A 27117-nucleotide genomic window follows, 5' to 3' on the forward strand; every position below is an offset into this window, starting at 1 on the left:
TGTTATAGTCAGATGTCATTCAGTAGTGTTGTTATAGTCAGATGTCATTCAGTAGTGTTGTTATAGTCAGATGTCATTCAGTAGTGTTGTTATAGTCAGATGTCATTCAGTAGTGTTGTTATAGTCAGATGTCATTCAGTAGTGTTGTTATAGTCAGATGTCATTCAGTAGTGTTGTTATAGTCAGTAGATGTCATTCAGTAGTGTTGTTATAGTCAGATGTCATTCAGTAGTGTTGTTATAGTCAGATGTTGTTCAGTAGTGTTGTTATAGACAGTAGATGTCATTCAGTAGTGTTGTTATAGTCAGATGTCATTCCGTAGTGTTGTTATAGTCAGATGTCATTCAGTAGTGTTGTTATAGTCAGATGTCATTCAGTAGTGTTGTTATAGTCAGACGTCATTCAGTAGTGTTGTTATAGTCAGATGTCATTCAGTAGTGTTGTTATAGTCAGTAGATTTCATTCAGTAGTGTTGTTATAGTCAGATGTCATTCAGTAGTGTTGTTATAGTCAGTAGATATCATTCAGTAGTGTTGTTATAGTCAGATGTCATTCAGTAGTGTTGTTATAGTCAGATGTCATTCAGTAGTGTTGTTATAGTCAGTAGATGTCATTCAGTAGTGTTGTTATAGTCAGATGTCATTCAGTAGTGTTGTTATAGTCAGATGTCATTCAGTAGTGTTGTTATAGTCAGATGTCATTCAGTAGTGTTGTTATAGTCAGATGTCATTCAGTAGTGTTGTTATAGTAAGATGTCATTCAGTAGTGTTGTTATAGTCAGACGTCATTCAGTAGTGTTGTTATAGTCAGTAGATGTCATTCAGTAGTGTTGTTATAGTCAGATGTCATTCAGTAGTGTTGTTATAGTCAGATGTCATTCTGTAGTGTTGTTATAGTCAGATGTCATTCAGTAGTGTTGTTATAGTCAGATGTCATTCAGTAGTGTTGTTATAGTCAGTAGATGTCATTCAGTAGTGTTATAGTCAGACGTCATTCAGTAGTGTTGTTATAGTCAGATGTCATTCTGTAGTGTTGTTATAGTCAGTAGATATCATTCAGTAGTGTTGTTATAGTCAGATGTCATTCAGTAGTGTTGTTATAGTCAGATGTCATTCAGTAGTGTTGTTATAGTCAGTAGATGTCATTCAGTAGTGTTGTTATAGTCAGATGTCATTCAGTAGTGTTGTTATAGTCAGATGTCATTCAGTAGTGTTGTTATAGTCAGATGTCATTCAGTAGTGTTGTTATAGTCAGATGTCATTCAGTAGTGTTGTTATAGTAAGATGTCATTCAGTAGTGTTGTTATAGTCAGACGTCATTCAGTAGTGTTGTTATAGTCAGTAGATGTCATTCAGTAGTGTTGTTATAGTCAGATGTCATTCAGTAGTGTTGTTATAGTCAGATGTCATTCTGTAGTGTTGTTATAGTCAGATGTCATTCAGTAGTGTTGTTATAGTCAGATGTCATTCAGTAGTGTTGTTATAGTCAGTAGATGTCATTCAGTAGTGTTATAGTCAGACGTCATTCAGTAGTGTTGTTATAGTCAGATGTCATTCTGTAGTGTTGTAATAGTCAGATTTCATTCAGTAGTGTTGTTATAGTCAGATGTCATTCAGTAGTGTTGTTATAGTCAGATGTCATTCAGTAGTGTTGTTATAGTCAGATGTCATTCAGTAGTGTTGTTATAGTCAGTAGATGTCATTCAGTAGTGTTGTTATAGTCAGATGTCCTTCAGTAGTGTTGTTATAGTCAGATGTCGTTCAGTAGTGTTGTTATAGTCAGATGTCATTCAGTAGTGTTGTTATAGTCAGATATCATTCAGTAGTGTTGTTATAGTCAGTAGATATCATTCAGTAGTGTTGTTATAGTCAGTAGATGTCATTCAGTAGTGTTGTTATAGTCTGATGTCCTTCAGTAGTGTTGTTATAGTCAGTAGATATCATTCAGTAGTGTTGTTATAGTCAGATGTCATTCAGTAGTGTTGTTATAGTCAGATGTCGTTCAGTAGTGTTGTTATAGTCAGATGTCATTCAGTAGTGTTGTTATAGTCAGATGTCATTCAGTAGTGTTGTTATAGTCAGATGTCATTCAGTAGTGTTGTTATAGTCAGATGTCATTCAGTAGTGTTGTTATAGTCAGTAGATGTCATTCAGTAGTGTTGTTATAGTCTGATGTCCTTCAGTAGTGTTGTTATAGTCAGTAGATATCATTCAGTAGTGTTGTTATAGTCTGATGTCCTTCAGTAGTGTTGTTATAGTCAGTAGATATCATTCAGTAGTGTTGTTATAGTCAGATGTCATTCAGTAGTGTTGTTATAGTCAGATGTCGTTCAGTAGTGTTGTTATAGTCAGATGTCATTCAGTAGTGTTGTTATAGTCAGATGTCATTCAGTAGTGTTGTTATAGTCAGATGTCATTCAGTAGTGTTGTTATAGTCAGATGTCATTCAGTAGTGTTGTTATAGTCAGTAGATGTCATTCAGTAGTGTTGTTATAGTCAGTAGATGTCATTCAGTAGTGTTGTTATAGTCAGTAGATGTCATTCAGTAGTGTTGTTATAGTCAGACGTCGTTCAGTAGTGTTGTTATAGTCAGATGTCATTCAGTAGTGTTGTTATAGTCAGATGTCATTCAGTAGTGTTGTTATAGTCAGATGTCATTCAGTAGTGTTGTTATAGTCAGATGTCATTCAGTAGTGTTGTTATAGTCAGATGTCGTTCAGTAGTGTTGTTTTAGTCAGATGTCATTCAGTAGTGTTGTTATTGTCAGACGTCATTCAGTAGTGTTGTTATAGTCAGATGTCATTCACTAGTGTTGTTATAGTCAGTAGATGTCATTCAGTAGTGTTGTTATAGTCAGTAGATGTCATTCAGTAGTGTTGTTATAGTCAGTAGATGTCATTCAGTAGTGTTGTTATAGTCAGTAGATGTCATTCAGTAGTGTTGTTATAGTCAGATGTCATTCAGTAGTGTTGTTATAGTCAGTAGATGTCATTCAGTAGTGTTGTTATAGTCAGTAGATGTCATTCAGTAGTGTTGTTATAGTCAGATGTCATTCAGTAGTGTTGTTATAGTCAGTAGATATCATTCAGTAGTGTTGTTATAGTCAGACGTCATTCAGTAGTGTTGTTATAGTCAGATGTCATTCAGTAGTGTTGTTATAGTCAGATGTCATTCAGTAGTGTTGTTATAGTCAGATGTCATTCAGTAGTGTTGTTATAGTCAGACGTCATTCAGTAGTGTTGTTATAGTCAGATGTCATTCAGTAGTGTTGTTATAGTCAGATGTCGTTCAGTAGTGTTTTTATAGTCAGATGTCATTCAGTAGTGTTGTTATAGTCAGATGTCGTTCAGTAGTGTTGTTATAGTCAGATGTCATTCAGTAGTGTTGTTATAGTCAGTAGATGTCATTCAGTTGTGTTGTTATAGTCAGATGTCATTCAGTAGTGTTGTTATAGTCAGTAGATGTCATTCAGTAGTGTTGTTATAGTCAGTAGATGTCATTCAGTAGTGTTGTTATAGTCAGATGTCGTTCAGTAGTGTTGTTATAGTCAGATGTCATTCAGTAGTGTTGTTATAGTCAGATGTCATTCAGTAGTGTTGTTATAGTCAGATGTCATTCAGTAGTGTTGTTATAGTCAGATGTCATTCAGTAGTGTTGTTATAGTCAGATGTCATTCAGTAGTGTTGTTATAGTCAGATGTCATTCAGTAGTGTTGTTATAGTCAGATGTCGTTCAGTAGTGTTGTTATAGTCAGTAGATGTCATTCAGTAGTGTTGTTATAGTCAGTAGATGTCATTCAGTAGTGTTGTTATAGTCAGATGTCATTCAGTAGTGTTGTTATAGTCAGATGTCATTCAGTAGTGTTGTTATAGTCAGACGTCATTCAGTAGTGTTGTTATAGTCAGATGTCGTTCAGTAGTGTTGTTATAGTCAGATGTCATTCAGTAGTGTTGTTATAGTCAGATGTCATTCAGTAGTGTTGTTATAGTCAGATATCATTCTGTAGTGTTGTTATAGTCAGATGTCAATATGTAAGTGTTGTTATAGTCAGATGTCAATCAGTAGTGTTGTTATAGTCAGATGTCATTCAGTAGTGTTGTTATAGTCAGATGTCATTCAGTAGTGTTGTAATAGTCAGATGTCATTCAGTAGTGTTGTTATAGTCAGATGTCATTCAGTAGTGTTGTTATAGTCAGATGTAATTCAGTAGTGTTGTTATATTCAGATGTCATTCAGTAGTGTTGTTATAGTCAGTAGATGTCATTCAGTAGTGTTGTTATAGTCAGATGTCATTCAGTAGTGTTGTTATAGTCAGTAGATGTCATTCAGTAGTGTTGTTATAGTCAGACGTCATTCAGTAGTGTTGTTATAGTCAGATGTCATTCAGTAGTGTTGTTATAGTCAGATGTCATTCAGTAGTGTTGTTATAGTCAGTAGATGTCATTCAGTAGTGTTGTTATAGTCAGATGTCATTCAGTAGTGTTGTTATTGTCAGATGTCATTCAGTAGTGTTGTTATAGTCAGATGTCATTCAGTAGTGTTGTTATAGTCAGTAGATGTCATTCAGTAGTGTTGTTATAGTCAGGAGATGTCATTCAGTAGTGTTGTTATAGTCAGATGTCATTCAGTAGTGTTGTTATAGTCAGATGTCATTCAGTAGTGTTGTTATAGTCAGATGTCATTCAGTAGTGTTGTTATAGTCAGTAGATGTCATTCAGTAGTGTTGTTATAGTCAGTAGATGTCATTCAGTAGTGTTGGTATAGTCAGTAGATGTCATTCAGTAGTGTTGTTATAGTCAGATGTCATTCAGTAGTGTTGTTATAGTCAGACGTCATTCAGTAGTGTTGTTATAGTCAGATGTCGTTCAGTAGTGTTGTTATAGTCAGTAGATGTCATTCAGTAGTGTTGTTATAGTCAGATGTCATTCAGTAGTGTTGTTATAGTCAGACGTCATTCAGTAGTGTTGTTATAGTCAGATGTCATTCAGTAGTGTTGTTATAGTCAGTAGATGTCATTCAGTAGTGTTGTTATAGTCAGTAGATGTCATTCAGTAGTGTTGTTATAGTCAGATGTCATTCAGTAGTGTTGTTATAGTCAGACGTCATTCAGTAGTGTTGTTATAGTCAGATGTCATTCAGTAGTGTTGTTATAGTCAGTAGATGTCATTCAGTAGTGTTGTTATAGTCAGTAGATGTCATTCAGTAGTGTTGTTATAGTCAGATGTCATTCAGTAGTGTTGTTATAGTCAGATGTTATTCAGTAGTGTTGTTATAGTCAGATGTCATTCAGTAGTGTTGTTATAGTCAGATATCATTCTGTAGTGTTGTTATAGTCAGATGTCGTTCAGTAGTGTTGTCATAGTCAGATATCATTCAGTAGTGTTGTTATAGTCAGATGTCATTCAGTAGTGTTGTTATAGTCAGACGTCATTCAGTAGTGTTGTTATAGTCAGACGTCATTCAGTAGTGTTGTTATAGTCAGTAGATGTCATTCAGTAGTGTTGTTATAGTCAGATGTCATTCAGTAGTGTTGTTATAGTCAGTAGATGTCATCCAGTAGTGTTGTTATAGTCAGATGTCATTCAGTAGTGTTGTTATAGTCAGTAGATGTCATTCAGTAGTGTTGTTATAGTCAGATGTCATTCAGTAGTGTTGTTATAGTCAGATGTCATTCAGTAGTGTTGTTATAGTCAGTAGATATCATTCAGTAGTGTTGTTATAGTCAGTAGATGTCATTCAGTAGTGTTGTTATAGTCAGATGTCATTCAGTAGTGTTGTTATAGTCAGATGTCATTCAGTAGTGTTGTTATAGTCAGACGTCATTCAGTAGTGTTGTTATAGTCAGATGTCGTTCAGTAGTGTTGTTATAGTCAGATGTCATTCAGTAGTGTTGTTATATTCAGATGTCATTCAGTAGTGTTGTTATAGTCAGATATCATTCTGTAGTGTTGTTATAGTCAGATGTCATTATGTAAGTGTTGTTATAGTCAGATGTCATTCAGTAGTGTTGTTATAGTCAGATGTCATTCAGTAGTGTTGTTATAGTCAGATGTCATTCAGTAGTGTTGTAATAGTCAGATGTCATTCAGTAGTGTTGTTATAGTCAGATGTCATTCAGTAGTGTTGTTATAGTCAGATGTAATTCAGTAGTGTTGTTATATTCAGATGTCATTCAGTAGTGTTGTTATAGTCAGTAGATGTCATCCAGTAGTGTTGTTATAGTCAGATGTCATTCAGTAGTGTTGTTATAGTCAGATGTCATTCAGTAGTGTTGTTATAGTCAGTAGATATCATTCAGTAGTGTTGTTATAGTCAGTAGATGTCATTCAGTAGTGTTGTTATAGTCAGTAGATGTCATTCAGTAGTGTTGTTATAGTCAGATGTCATTCAGTAGTGTTGTTATAGTCAGACGTCATTCAGTAGTGTTGTTATAGTCAGATGTCGTTCAGTAGTGTTGTTATAGTCAGATGTCATTCAGTAGTGTTGTTATAGTCAGATGTCATTCAGTAGTGTTGTTATAGTCAGATATCATTCTGTAGTGTTGTTATAGTCAGATGTCAATATGTAAGTGTTGTTATAGTCAGATGTCAATCAGTAGTGTTGTTATAGTCAGATGTCATTCAGTAGTGTTGTTATAGTCAGATGTCATTCAGTAGTGTTGTAATAGTCAGATGTCATTCAGTAGTGTTGTTATAGTCAGATGTCATTCAGTAGTGTTGTTATAGTCAGATGTAATTCAGTAGTGTTGTTATATTCAGATGTCATTCAGTAGTGTTGTTATAGTCAGTAGATGTCATTCAGTAGTGCTGTTATAGTCAGATGTCATTCAGTAGTGTTGTTATAGTCAGTAGATGTCATTCAGTAGTGTTGTTATAGTCAGATGTCATTCAGTAGTGTTGTTATTGTCAGATGTCATTCAGTAGTGTTGTTATAGTCAGATGTCATTCAGTAGTGTTGTTATAGTCAGTAGATGTCATTCAGTAGTGTTGTTATAGTCAGGAGATGTCATTCAGTAGTGTTGTTATAGTCAGATGTCATTCAGTAGTGTTGTTATAGTCAGATGTCATTCAGTAGTGTTGTTATAGTCAGATGTCATTCAGTAGTGTTGTTATAGTCAGTAGATGTCATTCAGTAGTGTTGTTATAGTCAGTAGATGTCATTCAGTAGTGTTGTTATAGTCAGTAGATGTCATTCAGTAGTGTTGTTATAGTCAGATGTCATTCAGTAGTGTTGTTATAGTCAGACGTCATTCAGTAGTGTTGTTATAGTCAGATGTCGTTCAGTAGTGTTGTTATAGTCAGATGTCATTCAGTAGTGTTGTTATAGTCAGATGTCATTCAGTAGTGTTGTTATAGTCAGATGTCATTCAGTAGTGTTGTTATAGTCAGATGTCATTCAGTAGTGTTGTTATAGTCAGATGTCATTCAGTAGTGTTGTTATAGTCAGTAGATGTCATTCAGTAGTGTTGTTATAGTCAGATGTCATTCAGTAGTGTTGTTATAGTCAGATGTTGTTCAGTAGTGTTGTTATAGACAGTAGATGTCATTCAGTAGTGTTGTTATAGTCAGATGTCATTCAGTAGTGTTGTTATAGTCAGATGTCATTCAGTAGTGTTGTTATAGTCAGATGTCATTCAGTAGTGTTGTTATAGTCAGACGTCATTCAGTAGTGTTGTTATAGTCAGATGTCATTCAGTAGTGTTGTTATAGTCAGTAGATTTCATTCAGTAGTGTTGTTATAGTCAGATGTCATTCAGTAGTGTTGTTATAGTCAGTAGATATCATTCAGTAGTGTTGTTATAGTCAGATGTCATTCAGTAGTGTTGTTATAGTCAGATGTCATTCAGTAGTGTTGTTATAGTCAGTAGATGTCATTCAGTAGTGTTGTTATAGTCAGATGTCATTCAGTAGTGTTGTTATAGTCAGATGTCATTCAGTAGTGTTGTTATAGTCAGATGTCATTCAGTAGTGTTGTTATAGTCAGATGTCATTCAGTAGTGTTGTTATAGTAAGATGTCATTCAGTAGTGTTGTTATAGTCAGACGTCATTCAGTAGTGTTGTTATAGTCAGTAGATGTCATTCAGTAGTGTTGTTATAGTCAGATGTCATTCAGTAGTGTTGTTATAGTCAGATGTCATTCTGTAGTGTTGTTATAGTCAGATGTCATTCAGTAGTGTTGTTATAGTCAGATGTCATTCAGTAGTGTTGTTATAGTCAGTAGATGTCATTCAGTAGTGTTATAGTCAGACGTCATTCAGTAGTGTTGTTATAGTCAGATGTCATTCTGTAGTGTTGTAATAGTCAGATTTCATTCAGTAGTGTTGTTATAGTCAGATGTCATTCAGTAGTGTTGTTATAGTCAGATGTCATTCAGTAGTGTTGTTATAGTCAGATGTCATTCAGTAGTGTTGTTATAGTCAGTAGATGTCATTCAGTAGTGTTGTTATAGTCAGATGTCCTTCAGTAGTGTTGTTATAGTCAGATGTCGTTCAGTAGTGTTGTTATAGTCAGATGTCATTCAGTAGTGTTGTTATAGTCAGATATCATTCAGTAGTGTTGTTATAGTCAGTAGATATCATTCAGTAGTGTTGTTATAGTCAGTAGATGTCATTCAGTAGTGTTGTTATAGTCTGATGTCCTTCAGTAGTGTTGTTATAGTCAGTAGATATCATTCAGTAGTGTTGTTATAGTCAGATGTCATTCAGTAGTGTTGTTATAGTCAGATGTCGTTCAGTAGTGTTGTTATAGTCAGATGTCATTCAGTAGTGTTGTTATAGTCAGATGTCATTCAGTAGTGTTGTTATAGTCAGATGTCATTCAGTAGTGTTGTTATAGTCAGATGTCATTCAGTAGTGTTGTTATAGTCAGTAGATGTCATTCAGAAGTGTTGTTATAGTCTGATGTCCTTCAGTAGTGTTGTTATAGTCAGTAGATATCATTCAGTAGTGTTGTTATAGTCTGATGTCCTTCAGTAGTGTTGTTATAGTCAGTAGATATCATTCAGTAGTGTTGTTATAGTCAGATGTCATTCAGTAGTGTTGTTATAGTCAGATGTCGTTCAGTAGTGTTGTTATAGTCAGATGTCATTCAGTAGTGTTGTTATAGTCAGATGTCATTCAGTAGTGTTGTTATAGTCAGATGTCATTCAGTAGTGTTGTTATAGTCAGATGTCATTCAGTAGTGTTGTTATAGTCAGTAGATGTCATTCAGTAGTGTTGTTATAGTCAGTAGATGTCATTCAGTAGTGTTGTTATAGTCAGTAGATGTCATTCAGTAGTTTTGTTATAGTCAGACGTCGTTCAGTAGTGTTGTTATAGTCAGATGTCATTCAGTAGTGTTGTTATAGTCAGATGTCATTCAGTAGTGTTGTTATAGTCAGATGTCATTCAGTAGTGTTGTTATAGTCAGATGTCATTCAGTAGTGTTGTTATAGTCAGATGTCGTTCAGTAGTGTTGTTTTAGTCAGATGTCATTCAGTAGTGTTGTTATTGTCAGACGTCATTCAGTAGTGTTGTTATAGTCAGATGTCATTCACTAGTGTTGTTATAGTCAGTAGATGTCATTCAGTAGTGTTGTTATAGTCAGTAGATGTCATTCAGTAGTGTTGTTATAGTCAGTAGATGTCATTCAGTAGTGTTGTTATAGTCAGTAGATGTCATTCAGTAGTGTTGTTATAGTCAGATGTCATTCAGTAGTGTTGTTATAGTCAGTAGATGTCATTCAGTAGTGTTGTTATAGTCAGTAGATGTCATTCAGTAGTGTTGTTATAGTCAGATGTCATTCAGTAGTGTTGTTATAGTCAGTAGATATCATTCAGTAGTGTTGTTATAGTCAGACGTCATTCAGTAGTGTTGTTATAGTCAGTAGATGTCATTCAGTAGTGTTGTTATAGTCAGATGTCATTCAGTAGTGTTGTTATAGTCAGTAGATGTCATCCAGTAGTGTTGTTATAGTCAGATGTCATTCAGTAGTGTTGTTATAGTCAGTAGATGTCATTCAGTAGTGTTGTTATAGTCAGATGTCATTCAGTAGTGTTGTTATAGTCAGATGTCATTCAGTAGTGTTGTTATAGTCAGTAGATATCATTCAGTAGTGTTGTTATAGTCAGTAGATGTCATTCAGTAGTGTTGTTATAGTCAGATGTCATTCAGTAGTGTTGTTATAGTCAGATGTCATTCAGTAGTGTTGTTATAGTCAGACGTCATTCAGTAGTGTTGTTATAGTCAGATGTCGTTCAGTAGTGTTGTTATAGTCAGATGTCATTCAGTAGTGTTGTTATAGTCAGATGTCATTCAGTAGTGTTGTTATAGTCAGATGTCATTCAGTAGTGTTGTTATAGTCAGATATCATTCTGTAGTGTTGTTATAGTCAGATGTCATTATGTAAGTGTTGTTATAGTCAGATGTCATTCAGTAGTGTTGTTATAGTCAGATGTCATTCAGTAGTGTTGTTATAGTCAGATGTCATTCAGTAGTGTTGTAATAGTCAGATGTCATTCAGTAGTGTTGTTATAGTCAGATGTCATTCAGTAGTGTTGTTATAGTCAGATGTAATTCAGTAGTGTTGTTATATTCAGATGTCATTCAGTAGTGTTGTTATAGTCAGTAGATGTCATTCAGTAGTGTTGTTATAGTCAGATGTCATTCAGTAGTGTTGTTATAGTCAGTAGATGTCATTCAGTAGTGTTGTTATAGTCAGACGTCATTCAGTAGTGTTGTTATAGTCAGATGTCATTCAGTAGTGTTGTTATAGTCAGATGTCATTCAGTAGTGTTGTTATAGTCAGTAGATGTCATTCAGTAGTGTTGTTATAGTCAGATGTCATTCAGTAGTGTTGTTATTGTCAGATGTCATTCAGTAGTGTTGTTATAGTCAGATGTCATTCAGTAGTGTTGTTATAGTCAGTAGATGTCATTCAGTAGTGTTGTTATAGTCAGATGTCGTTCAGTAGTGTTGTTATAGTCAGATGTCATTCAGTAGTGTTGTTATAGTCAGATGTCATTCAGTAGTGTTGTTATAGTCAGATGTCATTCAGTAGTGTTGTTATAGTCAGATGTCATTCAGTAGTGTTGTTATAGTCAGTAGATGTCATTCAGTAGTGTTGTTATAGTCTGATGTCCTTCAGTAGTGTTGTTATAGTCAGTAGATATCATTCAGTAGTGTTGTTATAGTCTGATGTCCTTCAGTAGTGTTGTTATAGTCAGTAGATATCATTCAGTAGTGTTGTTATAGTCAGATGTCATTCAGTAGTGTTGTTATAGTCAGATGTCGTTCAGTAGTGTTGTTATAGTCAGATGTCATTCAGTAGTGTTGTTATAGTCAGTAGATGTCATTCAGTAGTGTTGTTATAGTCAGATGTCATTCAGTAGTGTTGTTATAGTCAGATGTCATTCAGTAGTGTTGTTATAGTCAGTAGATATCATTCAGTAGTGTTGTTATAGTCAGTAGATGTCATTCAGTAGTGTTGTTATAGTCAGATGTCATTCAGTAGTGTTGTTATAGTCAGTAGATATCATTCAGTAGTGTTGATATAGTCAGATGTCATTCAGTAGTGTTGTTATAGTCAGATGTCATTCAGTAGTGTTGTTATAGTCAGATGTCATTCAGTAGTGTTGTTATAGTCAGATGTCATTCAGTAGTGTTGTAATAGTCAGATGTCATTCAGTAGTGTTGTTATAGTCAGATGTCATTCAGTAGTGTTGTTATAGTCAGATGTAATTCAGTAGTGTTGTTATATTCAGATGTCATTCAGTAGTGTTGTTATAGTCAGTAGATGTCATTCAGTAGTGTTGTTATAGTCAGATGTCATTCAGTAGTGTTGTTATAGTCAGTAGATGTCATTCAGTAGTGTTGTTATAGTCAGACGTCATTCAGTAGTGTTGTTATAGTCAGATGTCATTCAGTAGTGTTGTTATAGTCAGATGTCATTCAGTAGTGTTGTTATAGTCAGTAGATGTCATTCAGTAGTGTTGTTATAGTCAGATGTCATTCAGTAGTGTTGTTATTGTCAGATGTCATTCAGTAGTGTTGTTATAGTCAGATGTCATTCAGTAGTGTTGTTATAGTCAGTAGATGTCATTCAGTAGTGTTGTTATAGTCAGATGTCGTTCAGTAGTGTTGTTATAGTCAGATGTCATTCAGTAGTGTTGTTATAGTCAGATGTCATTCAGTAGTGTTGTTATAGTCAGATGTCATTCAGTAGTGTTGTTATAGTCAGATGTCATTCAGTAGTGTTGTTATAGTCAGTAGATGTCATTCAGTAGTGTTGTTATAGTCTGATGTCCTTCAGTAGTGTTGTTATAGTCAGTAGATATCATTCAGTAGTGTTGTTATAGTCTGATGTCCTTCAGTAGTGTTGTTATAGTCAGTAGATATCATTCAGTAGTGTTATAGTCAGATGTCATTCAGTAGTGTTGTTATAGTCAGATGTCGTTCAGTAGTGTTGTTATAGTCAGATGTCATTCAGTAGTGTTGTTATAGTCAGATGTCATTCAGTAGTGTTGTTATAGTCAGATGTCATTCAGTAGTGTTGTTATAGTCAGATGTCATTCAGTAGTGTTGTTATAGTCAGTAGATGTCATTCAGTAGTGTTGTTATAGTCAGTAGATGTCATTCAGTAGTGTTGTTATAGTCAGTAGATGTCATTCAGTAGTGTTGTTATAGTCAGACGTCGTTCAGTAGTGTTGTTATAGTCAGATGTCATTCAGTAGTGTTGTTATAGTCAGATGTCATTCAGTAGTGTTGTTATAGTCAGATGTCATTCAGTAGTGTTGTTATAGTCAGATGTCATTCAGTAGTGTTGTTATAGTCAGATGTCGTTCAGTAGTGTTGTTTTAGTCAGATGTCATTCAGTAGTGTTGTTATTGTCAGACGTCATTCAGTAGTGTTGTTATAGTCAGATGTCATTCAGTAGTGTTGTTATAGTCAGTAGATGTCATTCAGTAGTGTTGTTATAGTCAGATGTCATTCAGTAGTGTTGTTATAGTCAGTAGATGTCATTCAGTAGTGTTGTTATAGTCAGTAGATGTCATTCAGTAGTGTTGTTATAGTCAGATGTCATTCAGTAGTGTTGTTATAGTCAGACGTCATTCAGTAGTGTTGTTATAGTCAGATGTCGTTCAGTAGTGTTGTTATAGTCAGATGTCATTCAGTAGTGTTGTTATAGTCAGATGTCATTCAGTAGAGTTGTTATAGTCAGATGTCATTCAGTAGTGTTGTTATAGTCAGATGTCATTCAGTAGTGTTGTTATAGTCAGATGTCATTCAGTAGTGTTGTTATAGTCAGATGTCATTCAGTAGTGTTGTTATAGTCAGTAGATGTCATTCAGTAGTGTTGTTATAGTCAGATGTCATTCAGTAGTGTTGTTATAGTCAGATGTCATTCAGTAGTGTTGTTATAGTCAGATGTCATTCAGTAGTGTTGTAATAGTCAGATGTCATTCAGTAGTGTTGTTATAGTCAGATGTCATTCAGTAGTGTTGTTATAGTCCGATGTAATTCAGTAGTGTTGTTATATTCAGATGTCATTCAGTAGTGTTGTTATAGTCAGTAGATGTCATTCAGTAGTGTTGTTATAGTCAGATGTCATTCAGTAGTGTTGTTATAGTCAGTAGATGTCATTCAGTAGTGTTGTTATAGTCAGACGTCATTCAGTAGTGTTGTTATAGTCAGATGTCATTCAGTAGTGTTGTTATAGTCAGATGTCATTCAGTAGTGTTGTTATAGTCAGTAGATGTCATTCAGTAGTGTTGTTATAGTCAGATGTCATTCAGTAGTGTTGTTATTGTCAGATGTCATTCAGTAGTGTTGTTATAGTCAGATGTCATTCAGTAGTGTTGTTATAGTCAGTAGATGTCATTCAGTAGTGTTGTTATAGTCAGGAGATGTCATTCAGTAGTGTTGTTATAGTCAGATGTCATTCAGTAGTGTTCTTATAGTCAGATGTCATTCAGTAGTGTTGTTATAGTCAGATGTCATTCAGTAGTGTTGTTATAGTCAGTAGATATCATTCAGTAGTGTTGTTATAGTCAGTAGATGTCATTCAGTAGTGTTGTTATAGTCAGATGTCATTCAGTAGTGTTGTTATAGTCAGTAGATGTCATTCAGTAGTGTTGTTATAGTCAGTAGATGTCATTCAGTAGTGTTGTTATAGTCAGTAGATGTCATTCAGTAGTGTTGTTATAGTCAGATGTCATTCAGTAGTGTTGTTATAGTCAGACGTCATTCAGTAGTGTTGTTATAGTCAGATGTCGTTCAGTAGTGTTGTTATAGTCAGATGTCATTCAGTAGTGTTGTTATAGTCAGATGTCATTCAGTAGAGTTGTTATAGTCAGATGTCATTCAGTAGTGTTGTTATAGTCAGATGTCATTCAGTAGTGTTGTTATAGTCAGATGTCATTCAGTAGTGTTGTTATAGTCAGATGTCATTCAGTAGTGTTGTTATAGTCAGTAGATGTCATTCAGTAGTGTTGTTATAGTCAGATGTCATTCAGTAGTGTTGTTATAGTCAGATGTCATTCAGTAGTGTTGTTATAGTCAGATGTCGTTCAGTAGTGTTGTTATAGTCAGATGTCATTCAGTAGTGTTGTTATAGTCTTAAGATGTCGCTGTAGCATTACAAAGTATCCATTCTACCCCAACCAGATCTCTATCTTCCCACCTTCTTCTGACACTTGGTGCAAACCCAGACCCCCCGGGGCGGTGTTTTGAGAGGTGGGTGCAGGCAGTCAGGGTGGTAGGCTCTGGGGCAGTTGTGGCACAGCTGCAGCTCTCCGTCCCCCTTACACACGGAGCAGTGTTCGTCGTGCTCCAGCTCTTCCTGTCGGACAGACGTACATTCAGATGGTTCAGGACGTACGGCTGTTAGTGCTTCTCTCCCACCTGCCGTTCACATATCACAGTAATGACACGTCTAAACAACACCCACTTTTTTGGGGTGGGGGGGCTTTTGACTGTAGATCCACTGTAAAGTACTGAATGATTGATTGATTCAGTGAAACACTGAATATCTCTCTGATTACATCGTCCCCTAACAGTTCGTCACATCGTCCCCCATCTCTCAGATTATCTGTCAAATGACTTTTGGAATAACTACAACACCACTATCTACAGTATACAACACCACTATCTACAGTATACCACACTACAACACCACTATCTACAGTATACCACACTACAACACCACTATCTACAGTATACAACACTACAACAACACTATCTACAGTATACAACACTACAACACCACTATCTACAGTATACAACACCACAACACCACTATCTACAGTATACAACACCACTATCTACAGTATACAACACTACAACACCACTATCTACAGTATACAACACCACTATCTACAGTATACAACACTACAACACCACTATCTACAGTATACCACACCACTATCTACAGCATACAACACCACTATTTACAGTATACCACACTACAACACCACTATCTACAGTATACCACACTACAACACCACTATCTACAGTATACAACACTACAACACCACTATCTACAGTATACAACACCACTATCTACAGTATACAACACTACAACACCACTATCTACAGTATACCACACCACAACACCACTATCTACAGTATACAACACCACAACAACACTATCTACAGTATACAACACTACAACACCACTATCTACAGTATACAACACTACAACACCACTATCTACAGTATACCACACTACAACACCACTATCTACAGTATAAAACACTACAACACCACTATCTACAGTATACAACACCACTATCTACAGTATACCACACTACAACACCACTATCTACAGTATACCACACTACATCACCACTATCTACAGTATACAACACTACAACACCACTATCTACAGTATACCACACTACAACACCACTATCTACAGGATACAACACCACTATCTACAGTATACAACACTACAACACCACTATCTACAGTATACAACACCACTATCTACAGTATACAACACCACTATCTACAGTATACCACACTACAACACCACTATCTACAGGATACAACACCACTATCTACAGTATACAACACTACAACACCACTATCTACAGTATACAACACCACTATCTACAGTATACAACACTACAACACCACTATCTACAGTATACAACACTACAACACCACTATCTACAGTATACAACACCACTATCTACAGTATACAACACTACAACACCACTATCTACAGTATACCACACTACAACACCACTATCTACAGTATAAAACACTACAACAGCACTATCTACAGTATACAACCCTACAACACCACTATCTACAGTGTACCCCACTACAACACTACTATCTACAGTATACAACACTACAACACCACTATCTACAACACCACTATCTACAGTATACAACACCACTATCTACAGTATACAACACCACTATCTACAGTATACAACATCACTATCTACAGTATACCACACTACAACACCACTATCTACAGTATACACCACGACAACACCACTATCTACAGTATACAACACTACAACACCACTATCTACAGTATACAACACTACAACACCACTATCTACAGTATACCACACTACAACACCACTATCTACAGTATACAACACTACAACACCACTATCTACAGTATGCCACACTACAACACCACTATCTACAGTATACAACACTACAACACCACTATCTACAGTATACAACACCACGATCTACAGTATACAACACTACAACACCACTATCTACAGTATGCCACACTACAACACCACTATCTACAGTATACAACACTACAACACCACTATCTACAGTATACAACACCACGATCTACAGTATACAACACTACAACACCACTATCTACAGTATACAACACTACAACACCACTATCTACAGTATAAAACACTACAACACCACTATCTACAGTATACAACACTACAACAGCACTATCTACAGTATACAACACTACAACACCACTATCTACAGTATACAACACTACAACACCACTATCTACAGTATACAACACCACTATCTATAGTATACAACACCACAACACCACTATCTACAGTATACAACACCACTATCTACAGTATACAACACCACGATCTACAGTATACAACACTACAACACCACTATCTACAGTATACAACACCACTATCTACAGTATACAACACTACAACACCACTATCTACAGTATACCACACTACAACACCACTATCTACAGTTTACAACACCACTATCTACAGTATACAACACTATAACTACTATGTCAGACACATCGTAGCTGTAATCACGTCATGCTACGGTACGTACCTTCCATCTGTAGTCCCCAGTGGCTAGCGTGCGTAACACAGGAAGCAGATAACAGGTTAGTAGCTGACAACAGGTGAAGACAATGGGGGTTGAGCAGCAGTTTGGGCCGGAGAGGGGAAGGGGTGCAGGAACAGGGTTTTAGACCGGGAAACATTAAGCAACAGACCTGCAACATCTCTGTTCTGGGGAACGCAGCTCAGATCAACACAGACATGCTCTAGTCTAGTAGGATACAGTGTGATTACAGTCCATGTTCTAGTCTAGTAGGGTACAGTGTGATTACAGTCCATGCTCTAGTCTAGTAGGATACAGTGTAATTACAGTCCATGCTCTAGTCTAGTAGGATACAGTGTGATTACAGTCCATGCTCTAGTCTAGTAGGATACAGTGTGATTACAGTCCATGCTCTAGTCTAGTAGGGTACAGTGTGATTACAGTCCATGCTCCAGTCTAGTAGGGTACAGTGTGATTACAGTCCATGCTCTAGTCTAGTAGGATACAGTGTGATTACAGTCCATGCTCTAGTCTAGTAGGATACAGTGTAATTACAGTCCATGCTCTAGTCTAGTAGGATACAGTGTAATTACAGTCCATGCTCTAGTCTAGTAGGATACAGTGTGATTACAGTCCATGCTCTAGTCTAGTAGGATACAGTGTGATTACAGTCCATGCTCTAGTCTAGTAGGGTACAGTGTAATTACAGTCCATGCTCTAGTCTAGTAGGATACAGTATGATTACAGTCCATGCTCTAGTCTAGTAGGATACAGTGTGATTACAGTCCATGCTCTAGTCTAGTAGGATACAGTGTAATTACAGTCCATGCTCTAGTCTAGTAGGATACGGTGTAATTACAGTCCATGCTCTAGTCTAGTAGGATACAGTGTAATTACAGTCCATGCTCTAGTCTAGTAGGATACAGTGTAATTACAGTCCATGCTCTAGTCTAGTAGGATACAGTGTAATTTCAGTACAAGCTCTGTGGCCTGGACCTCTTTCTGATCAACCACAAAGTCCAGCTACAATGTTTATAGATGTGCAATTTATTGATGGGTCAGTACACATATGTGTTACCAGTCCTGTCTAGTTGTGTTGATGGGCTGGTATAAATGTGTGTTACCAGTCCTGTCTAGTTGTGTTGATGGGTCGGTATAAATGTGTGTTACCAGTCCTGTCTAGTTGTGTTGATGGGGTCAGTATAAATGTGTGTTATACCAGTCCTGTCTAGTTGTGTTGATGGGTCAGTATAAATGTGTGTTACCAGTCCTGTCTAGTTGTGTTGATGGGCTGGTATACATGTGTTTGTCCAGTCCTGTCTAGTTGTGTTGATGGGCTGGTATAAATGTGTGTTACCAGTCCTGTCTAGTTGTGATGATGGGCTGGTATAAATGTGTGTTACCAGTCCTGTCTAGTTGTGTTGATGGGTCAGTATAAATGTGTGTTACCAGTCCTGTCTAGTTGTGTTGATGGGCTGGTATAAATGTGTGTTACCAGTCCTGTCTAGATGTGTTGATGGGGTCAGTATAAATGTGTGTTATACCAGTCCTGTCTAGTTGTGTTGATGGGTCAGTATAAATGTGTGTTACCAGTCCTGTCTAGTTGTGTTGATGGGTCAGTATAAATGTGTGTTACCAGTCCTGTCTAGTTGTGTTGATGGGGTCAGTATAAATGTGTGTTACCAGTCCTGTCTAGTTGTGTTGATGGGTCAGTATAAATGTGTGTTACCAGTCCTGTCTAGTTGTGTTGATGGGGTCAGTATAAATGTGTGTTACCAGTCCTGTCTAGTTGTGTTGATGGGGTCAGTATAAATGTGTGTTACCAGTCCTGTCTAGTTGTGTTGATGGGTCAGTATAAATGTGTGTTACCAGTCCTGTCTAGTTGTGATGATGGGCTGGTATAAATGTGTGTTACCAGTCCTGTCTAGTTGTGTTGATGGGTCAGTATAAATGTGTGTTACCAGTCCTGTCTAGTTGTGTTGATGGGCTGGTATAAATGTGTGTTATACCAGTCCTGTCTAGTTGTGTTGATGGGTCAGTATAAATGTGTGTTACCAGTCCTGTCTAGTTGTGTTGATGGGTCAGTATAAATGTGTGTTACCAGTCCTGTCTAGTTGTGTTGATGGGGTCAGTATAAATGTGTGTTACCAGTCCTGTCTAGTTGTGATGATGGGCTGGTATAAATGTGTGTTACCAGTCCTGTCTAGTTGTGTTGATGGGTCAGTATAAATGTGTGTTACCAGTCCTGTCTAGTTGTGATGATGGGCTGGTATAAATGTGTGTTACCAGTCCTGTCTAGTTGTGTTGATGGGGTCAGTATAAATGTGTGTTACCAGTCCTGTCTAGTTGTGTTGATGGGGTCAGTATAAATGTGTGTTACCAGTCCTGTCTAGTTGTGTTGATGGGTCAGTATACATGTGTTTGTCCAGTCCTGTCTAGTTGTGTTGATGGGCTGGTATAAATGTGTGTTACCAGTCCTGTCTAGTTGTGTTGATGGGCTGGTATAAATGTGTGTTACCAGTCCTGTCTAGTTGTGTTGATGGGTCAGTATAAATGTGTGTTACCAGTCCTGTCTAGTTGTGATGATGGGCTGGTATAAATGTGTGTTACAAGTCCTGTCTAGTTGTGTTGATGGGTCAGTATAAATGTGTGTTACCAGTCCTGTCTAGTTGTGTTGATGGGTCAGTATAAATGTGTGTTACCAGTCCTGTCTAGTTGTGTTGATGGGCTGGTATAAATGTGTTTTACCAGTCCTGTCTAGTTGTGTTGATGGGTCAGTATAAATGTGTGTTACCAGTCCTGTCTAGTTGTGTTGATGGGGTCAGTATAAATGTGTGTTACCAGTCCTGTCTAGTTGTGTTGATGGGTCAGTATAAATGTGTGTTACCAGTCCTGTCTAGTTGTGTTGATGGGCTGGTATAAATGTGTTTTACCAGTCCTGTCTAGTTGTGTTGATGGGTCAGTATAAATGTGTGTTACCAGTCCTGTCTAGTTGTGTTGATGGGGTCAGTATAAATGTGTGTTACCAGTCCTGTCTAGTTGTGTTGATGGGTCAGTATAAATGTGTGTTACCAGTCCTGTCTAGTTGTGTTGATGGGCTGGTATACATGTGTTTTACCTCTCACTGACAGGAAGAGTGGGTCGTTCAGGTAATTTGATGCAAGGCGTTTACGCTGGAAGGTAGAAAGTGAGAAACAGAGACAGAGAAAATGTTTACTTCGCTCACCTCAGATAAAACAGGAATTCTAGCTCTGCTTATCGACCCTCATCAGCATTCACTGAATTCTCCCAAGTTACACGGAAAGCACTTTAGTAGAAAGATTGCGGCACACGTTTTGGGGCAGGGTAACTGAACATCATGTATGACGTTCTGGGGAAAGCACAAGGCACCAGCTCCAACAGACATGAGACAAAGTGCAGCTAAACATCACTGAACCCATCAGAGACTAAGGCCTGTCGAAACTGAACCCATCAGAGACTAAGGCCTGTCTAAACTGAACCCATCAGAGACTAAGGCCTGTCGAAACTGAACCCATCAGAGACTAAGGCCTGTCGAAACTGAACCCATCAGAGACTAAGGCCTGTCTAAACTGAACCCATCAGAGACTAAGGCCTGTCTAAACTGAACCCATCAGAGACTAAGGCCTGTCGAAACTGAACCCATCAGAGACTAAGGCCATCAGAGACTAAGGCCTGTCGAAACTGAACCCATCAGAGACTAAGGCCTGTCTAAACTGAACCCATCAGAGACTAAGGCCTGTCTAAACTGAACCCATCAGAGACTAAGGCCATCAGAGACTAAGGACTGTCTAAACTGAACCCATCAGAGACTAAGGCCTGTCTAAACTGAACCCATCAGAGACTAAGGCCTGTCTAAACTGAACCCATCAGAGACTAAGGCCTGTCTAAACTGAACCCACCAGAGACCTTCAGACGAGTCTAGTGAGGCCTGTGGGCGTCTTAGAGAAAAACAACTGACATCTACGTGTCCATGAGTCTCACCTCTACCACAGCTATATCTAGCTTAAACTGACAGATTTCTGTGGGGAATTGTTAAAATTCTGCTGATTAAGATTTCAGCACGGACATCGACCCTTATTTAAACCAGGACTACTCTACATCCTAATTAACATAAATGTTACATACTGTATGTCTAACATCTCTTACACATTTCAAACACACATATCTCTCCTGAACAGCTCTGACCTACTTTCAGATGACATTTTGTCAACTATTGCAGCTCTTTGAACCAGACAAAAAGGGTACCTCTGGTTGGACCAGGCCGCTGTAGGCTGGGTTGGCTGTGCTCCGCCTCTTCCTCTCCTGTCTCTTGGTCTGGATCTCTGCCATGGTAGAGGAACACAGGCTTATGTTACAGAGGCTTAGATACACACAGCCGGTACTACTAGATGGGACAGACAGGAAGACACAGCCAGTACAGCTAGATGGGACAGGTAGACACAGCCGGTACAGCTAGATGGGTCAGACAGGTAGACACAGCCAGTACAGCTAGATGGGACAGACAGGTAGACACAGCCAGTACAGCTAGATGGGACAGACAGGTAGACACAGCCGGTACAGCTAGATGGAACATACAGACAGGTAGACACAGCCAGTACAGCTAGATGTGTCAGACAGACAGGTAGACACAGCCGGTACAGCTAGATGGGACAGACAGGTAGACACAGCCAGTACAGATAGATGGGACAGGTAGACACAGCCAGTACAGCTAGATGGGACAGACAGGTAGACACAGCCAGTACAGCTAGATGGGACAGACAGACAGGTAGACACAGCCAGTACAGCTAGATGGGTCAGACAGACAGGTAGACACAGCCGGTACAGCTAGATGGGACAGACAGGTAGACACAGCCAGTACAGATAGATGGGACAGGTAGACACAGCCAGTACAGCTAGATGGGACAGACAGGTAGACACAGCCAGTACAGCTAGATGGGACAGACAGGTAGACACAGCCGGTACAGCTAGATGGGACAGACAGACAGGTAGACACAGCCGGTACAGGTATTTGGGACAGACAGACAGACAGACAGACAGTACAGCTAGATGGGACAGACAGACAGGTAGACACAGCCAGTACAGCTAGATTGGACATATAGACAGGTAGACACAGCCAGTACAGCTAGATGGGACATACAGACAGGTAGACACAGCCGGTACAGCTAGATGGGACATATAGACAGGTAGACAGTAGCCAGTACAGGTAAAATATATATATGCCGCTGATGTGTGGATGAACAAGTTTTAACACAGTGATACTAGCCAGAGCAGTGTGTGGGTTTCTCTGTTCATTCTCTGTGTGGGTAAAAACAGTGATACTAGCCAGAGCAGTGTGTGGGTTTCTCTGTTCATTCTCTGTGTGGGTAAAAACAGTGATACTAGCCAGAGCAGTGTGTGGGTTTCTCTGTTCATTCTCTGTGTGGGTAAAAACAGTGATACTAGCCAGAGCAGTGTGTGGGTTTCTCTGTTCATTCTCTGTGTGGGTAAAAACAGTGATACTAGCCAGAGCAGTGTGTGGGTTTCTCTGTTCATTCTCTGTGTGGGTAAAACAGTGATACTAGCCAGAGCAGTGTGTGGGTTTCTCCATTCATTCTCTGTGAGGGTAAAAACAGTGATACTAGCCAGAGCAGTGTGTGGGTTTCTCTGTTTATTCTCTGTGGGTAAAAACAGTGATACTAGCCATAGCAGTGTGTGGGTTTCTCTGTTCATGCTCTGTGTGGGTAAAAACAGTGATACTAGCCAGAGCAGTGTGTGGGTTTCTCTGTTTATTCTCTGTGTGGGTAAAAACAGTGATACTAGCCAGAGCAGTGTGTGGGTTTCTCCGTTCATTCTCTGTGTGGGTAAAAACAGTGATACTAGCCAGAGCAGTGTGTGGGTTTCTCCGTTCATTCTCTGTGTGGGTAAAAATAGTGATACTAGCCATAGCAGTGTGTGGGTTTCTCTGTTCATTCTCTGTGTGGGTAAAAACAGTGATACTAGCCAGAGCAGTGTGTGGGTTTCTCTGTTCATTCTCTGTGTGGGTAAAAACAGTGATACTAGCCAGAGCAGTGTGTGGGTTTCTCTGTTCATTCTCTGTGTGGGTAAAAACAGTGATACTAGCCAGAGCAGTGTGTGGATTTCTCCATTCATTCAAGTTCTCTCATTGTTACCACCTGCCACAAGACAGCAAAGATGTGCCAATGCCTTGTTGAAGTCTGATGAGTTTAATTCAATTAGTGTCAGAGGAAGAACTCACCTTCCAGTGTCTCTGTAGTGACCAGGCCAAGAGCCACCATGAAGGACATTTTCTGTAGGGGAGAGGGGACACGTTAGAGTGTGACACCCATATGAATACCATACAGGTGGAGAGGGGACATGTTACAGTGTGACACCCATATGAATACCATACAGGTGGAGAGGGGACATGTTAGAGTGTGACACCCATATGAATAACATACAGGTGGAGAGGGGACATGTTAGAGTGTGACACCCATATGAATACCATACAGGTGGAGAGGGGACATGTTACAGTGTGACACCAATATGAATACCATACAGGTGGAGAGGGGACATGTTACAGTGTGACACCGATATGAATACCATACAGGTGGAGAGGGGACATGTTACAGTGTGACACCCATATGAATACCATACAGGTGGAGAGGGGACATGTTACAGTGTGACACCAATATGAATACCATACAGGTGGAGAGGGGACACGTTACAGTGTGACACCCATATGAATACCATACAGGTGGAGAGGGGACATGTTACAGTGTGACACCTATATGAATACCATACAGGTGGAGAGGGGACACGTTACAGTGTGACACCCATATGAATACCATACAGGTGGAGAGGGGACACGTTACAGTGTGACACCCATATGAATACCATACAGGTGGAGAGGGAACAGTTATATCATATAGATTGATAACAAGGTAGTGTATAGTATTACCATTCCAGCCCCACTGTGGGAGGCATTTCAACTGGAATATAATCTGTCTCCTCTATTCTCCAGCTGGAGAACCCTCAGAGATTCCCTCCCTCCCTCCCTCCCTCCCTGTCTGGGTCTATCTCCCTCCCCTCCCCTCCCTCTCTCTCTCATTAGTCTTTCTATCTCATTATCCAAAAACTCTCTTTCACCCTGCCACTCTCACTCTCCTCTACAATGTCTGGAATGTTCTACTACTCGGGTGTCATAGGCTTGTTTTCTCCCTCAAGTACTCCAGGTAGAGGTGGGCAGGGTGAGAGCAGGGCTAGTACGTGTGGTTTCCTAGCAACAGCAACACTTAGAAGTAAGGGAACCGTTGTGATGTCTCCCCCAGTGACTCCTGTGTTCCATGTCACGTGATCCATCTCTGAATCAGTCAATCCATAGTGAATCACTCTCATTAGTTACTGCTTGTTGAATCAATCAGTCCATAGTGAATCACTCTCATTAGTTACTGCTTGTTGAATCAGTCAGTCCGTAGTGAATCACTCTCATTAGTTACTGCTTGTTGAATCAGTCAATCCATAGTGAATCACTCTCATTAGTTACTGCTTGTTGAATCAGTCAATCCATAGTGAATCACTCTCATTAGTCACTGCTTGTTGAATCAGTCAGTCCGTAGTGAATCACTCTCATTAGTTACTGCTTGTTGAATCAATCAGTCCATAGTGAATCACTCTCATTAGATACTGCTTGTTGAATCAGTCAGTCCATAGTGAATCACTCTCATAGTTACTTACCAGGGACAGAGGGGGGAGAGGGGGATGAGGGATAGAGGGAGATTAGGGATAGGGTGGGGAGAGGGGGACGAGGGATAGAGGGGGACCAGGGATAGAGGGGAGAGAGGGGGATGAGGGATAGAGGGGAGAGAGGGGGATGAGGGATAGAGGGGGGAGAGGGGGACGAGGGATAGAGGGGGACGAGGGTTAGAGGGGTTTCAAGGGAAAGGAAGGCTGAGTCAGGATTATCTGGGATTATCTAACCAAATAATTCGATGGATAAACCAATCAGAGTTACAGTGATCAGATAGATAGGCATCTGCTCCAGCTCTGAGTCAGCAGTAGCACCATACCGGAGAACATGATAGTCAGCAGTAGCACCATACCAGAGACCCTGATAGTCAGCAGTAGCACCATACCAGAGAACCTGCTAGTCAGCAGTAGCACCATACCAGAGAGCCTGATAGTCAGCAGTAGCACCATCAGAGACCCTGATAGTCAGCAGTAGCACCATATCAGAGAACCTGATAGTCAGCAGTAGCACCATCAGAGACCCTGATAGTCAGCAGTAGCACCATACCAGAGACCCTGATAGTCAGCAGTAGCACCATCAGAGACCCTGATAGTCAGCAGTAGCACCAAACCAGAGACCCTGCTAGTCAGCAGTAGCACCATACCAGAGAGCCTGATAGTCAGCAGTAGCACCATACCAGAGACCCTGATAGTCAGCAGTAGCATCATACCAGAGACCCTGATAGTCAGCAGTAGCACCATCAGAGAACCTGATAGCCAGCAGTAGCACCATACCAGAGACCCTGATAGTCAGCAGTAGCACCATACCAAAGACCCTGATAGTCAGCAGTAGCACCATACCAGAGACCCTGATAGTCAGCAGTAGCACCATACCAGAGACCCTGATAGTCAGCAGTAGCATCATACCAGAGACCCTGATAGTCAGCAGTAGCACCATCAGAGAACCTGATAGCCAGCAGTAGCACCATACCAGAGACCCTGATAGTCAGCAGTAGCACCATACCAAAGACCCTGATAGTCAGCAGTAGCACCATACCAGAGAACCTCATAGTCAGCAGTAGCACCACACCAGAGAACCCTGCAGTAGCACCATCAGAGAACCTGATAGCCAGCAGTAGCACCATACCAGAGACCCTGATAGTCAGCAGTAGCACCATACCAGAGACCCTGATAGTCAGCAGTAGCACCCTACCTGAGACCCTGATAGTCAGCAGTAGCACCATACCAGAGACCCTGATAGTCAGCAGTAGCACCATACCAGAGACCCTGATAGTCAGCAGTAGCACCATACCAGAGACCCTGATAGTCAGCAGTAGCACCATCAGAGACCCTGATAGTCAGCAGTAGCACCATATCAGAGAACCTGATAGTCAGCAGTAGCACCATCAGAGACCCTGATAGTCAGCAGTAGCACCATCAGAGACCCTGATAGTCAGCAGTAGCACCAAACCAGAGTCCCTGATAGTCAGCAGTAGCACCATACCAGAGACCCTGATAGTCAGCAGTAGCACCAAACCAGAGACCCTGATAGTCAGCAGTAGCACCAAACCAGAGACCCTGATAGTCAGCAGTAGCACCATACCAGAGTCCCTGATAGTCAACAGTAGCACCATACCAGAGACCCTGATAGTCAGCAGTAGCACCAAACCAGAGACCCTGATAGTCAGCAGTAGCACCATACCAGAGACCCTGATAGCCAGCAGTAGCACCATACCAGAGTCCCTGATAGTCAGCAGTAGCACCATCAGAGACCCTGATAGCCAGCAGTAGCGCCATACCAGAGTCCCTGATAGTCAGCAGTAGCACCAAACCTGAGACCCTTATAGTCAGCAGTAGCACCATATCAGGACCCCTGATAGTCAGCAGTAGCACCATACCAGAGAACCTGATAGTCAGCAGTAGCACCAAATCAGAGACCCTGATAGTCAGCAGTAGCACCATACCAGAGACCCTGATAGTCAGCAGTAGCACCCTACCTGAGACCCTTATAGTCAGCAGTAGCACCATATCAGAGACCCTGATAGTCAGCAGTAGCACCAAACCAGAGACCCTGATAGTCAGCAGTAGCACCATACCAGAGACCCTGATAG

At 39.4% G+C, this 27117-nt stretch overlaps 1 protein-coding gene across 4 annotated transcripts in view; it reads right to left on the minus strand.

Annotated features, from left to right (window-relative positions):
- The window catches only part of LOC110510401 (PHD finger protein 21B), a 173725-nt gene that overhangs the window by 14818 nt on the left and 131790 nt on the right, over window positions 1–27117 (minus strand). For all 4 annotated transcript variants that reach the window (XM_036945485.1, XM_036945484.1, XM_036945483.1 and 1 more), the window contains 5 exons: window positions 23538–23589; window positions 21548–21624; window positions 20400–20454; window positions 17288–17310; window positions 14658–14816 (listed from right to left, as the gene is read on the minus strand). In XM_036945485.1, coding sequence (XP_036801380.1) covers window positions 14658–14816; window positions 17288–17310; window positions 20400–20454; window positions 21548–21624; window positions 23538–23589 — 366 coding nt within the window. The remainder of the gene's footprint in view (window positions 1–14657; window positions 14817–17287; window positions 17311–20399; window positions 20455–21547; window positions 21625–23537; window positions 23590–27117) is intronic.

Source organism: Oncorhynchus mykiss, chromosome 15, assembly GCF_013265735.2.
Source record: "Oncorhynchus mykiss isolate Arlee chromosome 15, USDA_OmykA_1.1, whole genome shotgun sequence".
NCBI lineage: Eukaryota > Metazoa > Chordata > Actinopteri > Salmoniformes > Salmonidae > Oncorhynchus > Oncorhynchus mykiss.